The 8,345-nt window shown below is 32.2% G+C and overlaps 1 protein-coding gene across 1 annotated transcript in view; it reads right to left on the bottom strand.

The window, feature by feature from the left end:
* The window catches only part of LOC106461174 (proteasome activator complex subunit 4-like), a 119,936-nt gene that overhangs the window by 103,692 nt on the left and 7,899 nt on the right, over positions 1–8,345 (bottom strand). The window contains exons 3-4 of the mRNA XM_022388036.1: positions 2,041–2,157; positions 1,830–1,874 (exon numbers count right to left, since the gene is read on the bottom strand). Of these exons, the coding sequence (XP_022243744.1) occupies positions 1,830–1,874; positions 2,041–2,157 (162 nt within the window). The remainder of the gene's footprint in view (positions 1–1,829; positions 1,875–2,040; positions 2,158–8,345) is intronic.

Raw genomic sequence — 8,345 nt, 5'->3', positions numbered from 1 at the left:
AAAACACAGCCAAGACAAGTTACTTTGTACAGACCAAACGTCAGTTTTATATTATTCTTATTCTCTTATTGGAGACATTTCAACATGGTGGAAAATTATTTATAAACTAGTTAAACATTCCAAACAGTTAAAAATTTCCTTGAATTTAGTGGCTATATTTGTAAATGACTATCTGTGTGTTGACTGGGACAGACACAAATATGAAGTTTGATAATTCATACTTAACCCAAACCATTCTTTTGTCTCTGAGAAGAATGTGTCTGTTTTATGTTCATATTCTGACTAAAGCTGTTTGAAACAAGTTGCATATTACATAATTTGCAATTATTTTCCAATATTTTGTTGCAACTATTTATTCCATAATATTCATTATAAGTGACACTCTAACTGTTTGCCACTTGTTTCCCAGTGATAGATGTCAATAATATTTTTATGCAACAATGAAAAGAATTAGACCAGATACATGTAGTTTCCCATTAATAAGTTACATTTTTGTTACTTCTGTAATTTCTACCACTACTACTAAAAAAATTATAATAGATGGTTTGACATTATTAAAGGTTCTTGATGGAAGAAGTTAGTTCAAAACACAAGTCAAGTATTTTGCTCTGAAATTTCTTTTGCTATTCTCTACTATATTGCATGTTTTTACAAGTTGATTGTTACTACTGCTTACATGATTAGCTTACATTTGCAATCTATAAAAGTAAAATCAAATCCTTGTAGCATGAAATATTTACAATTTATTCTATTTTCTGCTTTTAGAATTAAAGAATACATTTCATTTTTTTAACATTATATATAAGTGTCTGTGTATATGTATGTATATAAATTCCTAAAATACATTAACATATTAGTTCATAAGTTTCTCTAAACACAGTGCACATATAATTCCCCTGAAAGCTCACTTATGATTGTTTTGTACTTAACGGTAAAGATAATTATCTCTCATACTCAGACTGACCACCTGATATTATTAATACATGCAAGGTATCAAAAGAATAGATCCTCGTTTCTGTTCACTTATACAAATCACACTATCTAGGTATTAGTTATTCAAAATTTAGTCACACTATGAGGGGCTGACTACCCATGCCCATTAAACTGAAAAGGGTTTAAATTTACTAGTGTATATTCATATCTATCCATTTGGTGACAAGGTTTTACCAATTGGACTGAAAATGAAATATATTTAATATTTATTCACATTGCATTCTTTTACTATGTCCAATACCCAAATACTATTCTTATCAAGTTAGATCCAATTCTGTTGAAAAGTGCTAGAAGAGATTCCAGTGTACTTAATAAAATGTCAATTCCAAGTTTTATAAATAAATTCACAAAAAAAGTACCAAATTATTCTTATATGACACAGAAATTCTACAACATATACAGTTGAAAGACTTATATTTTTATTATAACAATGGCACATAATTTTATCCTTCTTTTTAAAATACTAAACTTACCTTTGATGCATTAAACTTCATTTAAGTGTTTTATTATTAGGTGTTCAAAACTTTGTGCTCTTGTATTACAGTAACACTTCAAACAACGGTACCATAGAAAGTTGCTCAGTCGACCAAAAACTATTTCAACTTAAAGTTCATGATGATAGAAAAACATGTAGATTTAAAAATTAAAGACAAAAATATGACATTCTGTAACTTAATCTAATTCCTTAATTATCTTTTTGTTACATAATCTTGCTTCCAATCTTTTTAAGCTATCAAACAATTTGGTAGACTGAATTATAAAACCTTCCAATGTCATATAATCTTTGATACTTTTCTGAAAGTTTCCTTAATTAGTTATTCAATGTACAAACTTACACTCTGCAAGAGCGTATCATTGTCTTCAAGGTATCTTCCAAGTTTCTGAAAATAAAGATATGATTCTTAAACAACCTGAAATTATCAACAAATTTGTTCTAAGGCAAATGAACTAATTTTATTCAAAAATCTTTCTTAGTTTACATGATTCCATTAACTTTGACAAGGAAATATATATCATTTTTATATGAATGTTGTCAAAATTACTTACCGAGGCAACAATAACATCCCTAAGTGTTCATAGGACGAGTCCAAGGCATTTTTATATAAATTATAAAGAGGCCTCCATGGGACTTCCAGCTCAGCTCTGGATAACAGTTTCTTTTTCCTATTAAGATGTAAAACATAATACAGATTCTAATCAAATAAAAACCACAGAATCAATTAAGACAAAAATAGAACAAGATGTAGGTTAAATTATTTTACTACAAAGAAAATATATTATTTGAAAAGGTTACAGAAGACAAACTGCCAAGCATAAACAGATTGCACCATATAGATTTAAATAGTTAATATGGTACAATCAATTTTATGTCCACTGGATAAAAAATTTATAAATTATTCTTGCATATATTAAGCACTGTAATAGAAGCACGTGCACAACAAACTCAATCTGTTTGTGTATTTTGTTCCCCTTTCTCTAGAAATCATTTTTGTATCCAATTTAATTGTTCATTCAGCAACAATAAAAAAATATCTATTTAAATTAAATAACCCACTTGGAAAAGTAATTTAACTCAAATAATATGTTCAGAAAAAAGTTTAGACCAGACAAATTACTTATGATAAACATATTTATACAGTTACTGAAGAAACAGATACCAGAGATGGTGTTAAATTTGCACTATAGGAAAAAAAACACTATTATTTTTGTGCTATGAATTGAGAAGTTTCCAATTTTTAGCTAAACACCCCTACTCCAAGACTTTAGACACTATGGCTGAGGAATCCAATCTAATGTACTAATAGAAATGTTAAATAATAGCCACTCTGAGGTACCTTACTTTATTGTAATTTGTTGTTTTAAAACAAAATATCAAGGATAAACAAGGATGCATGGTCATATTTGTTGCAGCAAATTAAATTTTCTCCAAAAATACTGCTATTTTTCATATTGGTGATGTTTTACAGAAATACTCTACATATATTAAGGTTCTTCTGAAACCACCTCAAAAGACCCTAGTTTGGAAATCATTCCATTAACTGTTTTATCTGTTCTATTACTTCTATTAAACATCTGAAGATACACCATAATCTGATGGTCGGAATAAACAAACTAAATTTCTCTATGCTACATGTTTCCAGGCAATAATAATAAACCAGATTTTCTAGCTAAGGGAGGTTTTAAAAAATTATTTATGAAATCTGAAATCTACATTCTGAAAACAAATTGATTTCAAGTACAGACACTTTGAACAAACAATAGAGTAGTCACTATTTCATGATAGATAAAAACATTTTATCATACATAAATAAAAAATTCACTACACATGTAAACTCACTCTTTGTATAAAAATTAAGGGGGCACAGTGGAAATTTTGAGGGTCACCCTTGAAACAATTTTTCATATCACTAAAGGTGGTCAATTATATTTAGTTGATTTAATAGGACTGCTTTTCTTTCTAGTTTCTTCAATATTAAACAAGTTATTCTTACAATTCTGCAACACCTATTTTTTAAGTTTACAAAATAAAATCTTAAGTAATCTCCATGAATGTGGCATATTAGACACAATTAAGCTAACTGTGCTTAACCCAAATCATCATGAGTGGCTGCATCACTAGCACATTGTAAGCAGTAGTTCAGAGGTTCTCTTTGGTTATATTAGTACAATAATTCTGTGTTTTATTATTCTTCAGTAATGTACATCATGCTACAAATGCTCTTATCCTTTATTTTACTTTATTTTATACATAGACGTAAAATAATGAGCCATACACAACTCAAAGAAATGTAAAAATAATCTAACACCTGAACAAAATCAGTGTGTTGATGGCTCATTTGCTTGCCACGGAGGTGTGGTTTGTTAAATAAATAAATGATAAATAAATTTTCACCGCAAATTGGTCAAAAGTGAAATGAATATAATCATGTTTATTTCTTAAAAATAAGTGTCAGAAACATTCATTACGTAAAATATAGGCCTACCTGTGGAAATCTGCGTTTGACAGATTAAAATGGCAAACATGCTAACCAAGCCCACAGTGTACTATTTTCAAGGAGGCACATGCTTAAAATATATGGGGTTTTCCTGATTCTACACTTTCAGAATGACACTGAAGTCACACTGCTAAAAAAACTACACAAATACCTCATGGTCAATTCATTCATTTACATAATTACAAACTGATGGACAGCAGCAAAATTTAAACATTGGGGGTTTGGTATCCTCTGAAAACACTTTATGTGGTTGAAACAGCTTGAATAACATGCTGGCTAGAAGATCCAGCAGCATGTTTAGTATTAAAAAACTTCTGATCATACATAACTTAATTATAATGTTAAATATTGATTCTTCTTTTACATCAAAACTCTTTCTTGATCTTACATATCAGGAAACTGGACCTTACAGCTAAAATCATTAGATCTGACATATTTCCTTAATTTACTGTAACCAGTACTTTTGCAATATAAGAACAATATTTTGCATAGCAGTTCACTATGTTTTATACTTTTAGCAAAATTAGTTTATTAGTCTCCAAAGGTTGAGAACAATTCCATTAGATGGCTCCAACATGCAACTGGGTTTTTCTAGGCCTATACTTTGCTACAGTGGTATTATTAACATAAGCTTCACTGACCTTTATAACAACAAAATGGTAAATTATAAGTATAGACTACATCAACTGAGATAAAAACTAAAGAACTGAGAAGCAAAATAATGTCTGTGAAAAAAAAGTGAGATGGCAAATTGGCAGGATTAACTTTTATTCTTCTACAAAGCAAGACATTATTATACACAGTTCACAATAATAAAACTTTCTGATCTATCACAAATTGTATATCATTAATAATTTCCTAATCTGAAGATGTATTTCAAACACTTACCTCTCAGCATGATTAAGTGCTATTACCTCACACGTAACTGCCATAGAACTTCCTGCACATGCCATAAACCTTGAATAAACTTCCACCTTTATCTACATGTATTGGAGCCAGCCTTTGATGTAATTGTCATAATGCTGTACTTCTCCACTGATAGGAGAACTACATGACCTCAACATGCAGTAATTCCTGTAAGCACTAGCACATAGGCTCATTCTTGATGAGTCAAATAAAGTGTACTAGAAGTAGGGAGGAAGGGTTAGAAGTGGTGCAAAGAAGTAAGTATCTATCCGAAATACACTTTCAGGTAATAAAAATTTTAATTCAAGAATCATTACTTACTTCTCTGCACCACAAAGAGCTAAAATCCTACACTGAATATAATGGAGAGTCTGGTGCTGATCAATTACAAAAATGAGCTCCTTTCTGAAAAAGACAGAAACAGAAAGCCTACAGGATGCAACTTCAAAGAGAATGAGGATCATCTAGTGGAGCAACACCTGGTGGGAGAGTGCATCCATCTCAAGCAGGAAATACTCTTTTTCCATTGGTTTATCTTTAATTATATTGATGTAACAATTTTAGGTAACACACAAGCTCTATATTTTAAACAAAAGGTATGACAAACCAGTCTCTTATCTAGGAAAGGGAACCACTCACAGAAGAAACTCTCCATACGAACTTCCCCAGCAGCTTGAGACTAGGGAAGTAACATTCTCCAGTGTCCCATTAAAAGAAGTGGGGATATTATACATAAGGGAGAATACCAGAGATTGTGCATATGCAATTTAGTCCCCAGTGAAAGACAGTGCAATGGGTTACTAAATGGTTATGACTAAAGACAGCAAGTGTCAGCCAGATGTAAGGACAGGACTATACCTGGTACTGTCAGAGTACAAATCAACTGATCCTTATGATACAGAGGACAGGAGATGGTGAAAGCATGAAGTTCAAAATGATGATGACCACAAGAATAGATTGAGAAATTAATTGAAAGAATAGGATAGTGACAGGTAAAAGGCTAAAGGTGTGGAAAATGCAAGCAATCATTGAAACAGGTGGGCCTATGTCAAAAACTCTGGTAAAGCATAGGTCCCAAAAGTGAGTATTGACCTGGGGGGCTGATATAAGAATCAACCATAGAAATGTTGGAAAAGATCATCATGAGAAAATTTGACAATCATAGCCAAAGATTTTAGCAAGCCTGAAAAGCTGCAGACATCTCCAGAATGTTGATAAGCAGATATCACTCCTTTGGAGACTACACCATAGGGAGAGTGAAGGTGTCAAGAACCCCTTCCCCAACTGGAAAGAAAGATATTGATGCAAAGACGCAAGTTAGATTGAGAGGGGGTTAGACTAGAATACCTTGAATCATGTTGTAGCAATCAAGTCACCATGACAGAGAGGCAAGTACAGACGAATGAAGAAGTACAAGAACAAGTAATGGATTGCAGGACATGTTCCACAGATCCCTCAAAACCCTTTGAAGGAGATACACAGTAAAAAGAAGAAGCCGAAATCCACAGAAGTGAGAGAGCCTCTTGCACAAGAAGAATAATAAAGAACTTTCAATATCAAGATCTCCATAAAGTGAAGATGCAAGGGAAATATTTGAGCTCCCCCAAACAAGAATCAAGAAGTTCCCAGGAAAATGTCAAAGAGGCAGAGGAGTGGAGGGAAGAGGATAAGTGGGAGGATGAGGAAAACGAAAAGCAGGGACAGATCTTGAGAAAAACTTGCACAACTCCAGGGTCACCAATCAAGTGAGACTATAGGTATGTAAGGGGGGAGAGGCAGACACTAAAGGTTCCTGAGTTAAGAATTGGTTCCAAGGAAGAGTTACTTATAAGTCTTGACAGCCTGCCCTGTGGGAGGTGGAACAGCAAGTAGAAGTAATAAGGGGTGTTGCAAAATAAATCACACTTTTTTCCCTGAGAGCATAACAAATTAAAATCAAATTAAAATAAGATTTTAATTTAATCAAAAAAGTAACTCCAAGTATCAATATCACTTGATTGGACCACCATTGTTCTCACACACGAGTTTTAATTGATTTGAAAAAATTTCAGCAATCCAACAAACATGTCTCTTTTTGTGGCTGTTTCTGTGAGCATATCAGTGAGATCACGGATCAAGATTTCTCATTTGTGTTTCTCGCATTCAGGCAAAGTTTCCAACATTTCTTCTGTGCACTGTTGAATGAAAGCTCCCACATTTTTGATGGGATTTAAATCTGGAGAGTTAACAAGGATGGGTGTGCAAGGACTGTCTTGAGAAACCAAACAGTCCCTTGTAATTTTGTTAAGTTACAAGGTAACATATTTATAAAAACTGACTGTCCACTGAACTAACTCACTTAGGTACTAACATTTATAGTAGGTTCTTTTTCTATCCAGCTCGTTGTCCTAGGTATCTTAAGAAGGAAGTAACATATGGGAAGAAGGTGTCTACAATGTACATCACTCAGAAAAAGGTGACTGGAGCTAAACACAAGAATTGATTTATCTCAAAAATAGGAGAATGAAGAAACACATTACGAAAAGTGTTTCTTGCTCTGTGACAACTTACCAGTTGACCTTATACTGGGGCACTGGCTGGATAGACTCCGAGATAGAAGTAATGGAAATAAACATCCACTCTGGAGGGTCAATGGGATAAAGATTATTCCAGTTGATTTAAAGAGATAACACTTTGGAAAACTCATTATAAACCATCTTCATTTAGTGAAGAAATGAAAAAAGAATAAAAGAGAAGCATCAAACATGATTCAGTACATACACTTTAAAAACTGGACTGAAATGTCACAACAATTCATCCCAATCACAACCCAGATAAAAGGGACAAAAACATAGAAAAAAAAACAACACCAATTAGGATAAAGAAATCGTCTATAATTTGCAAAAAAAAGTTACTTTGTAAGGAACAATAACTTGTAAAATGTTATGTGGAAGCTAAGAGTGATCATTAGACATACTTTGTAAGGAACAATAACTTGTAAAATGTTATGTGGAAGCTAAGAGTGATCATTAGACATACTTTGTAAGGAACAATAACTTGTAAAATGTTATGTGGAAGCTAAGAGTGATCATTAGACATACTTTGTAAAGAACAATAACTTGTAAAATGTTATGTAGGAAGCTAAGAGTGATCATTAGACATACTCTGTAAGGAACAATAACTTGTAAAATGTTATGTGGAAGCTAAGAGTGATCATTAGACATACTTTGTAAGGAACAATAACTTGTAAAATGTTATGTGTAAGCTAAGAGTGATCATTAGACATACTTTGTAAGGAACAATAACTTGTAAAATGTTATGTGGAAGCTAAGAGTGGTCATTAGACAGGAGTTTGAACAAATACCTGTCCAAAACCAAAAATAATGTGACAAGATGAAACGTACATAAATGAAGATGGTCAAGGTGTGGGAATCACACATATATATATATATATATATATATATATATATA

The sequence above is a fragment of the Limulus polyphemus genome, unplaced genomic scaffold (genome assembly GCF_000517525.1).
Source record: "Limulus polyphemus unplaced genomic scaffold, Limulus_polyphemus-2.1.2 Scaffold909, whole genome shotgun sequence".
Taxonomy (NCBI): domain Eukaryota; kingdom Metazoa; phylum Arthropoda; class Merostomata; order Xiphosura; family Limulidae; genus Limulus; species Limulus polyphemus.
This window is presented reverse-complemented; position numbering and strand designations above follow the sequence as displayed.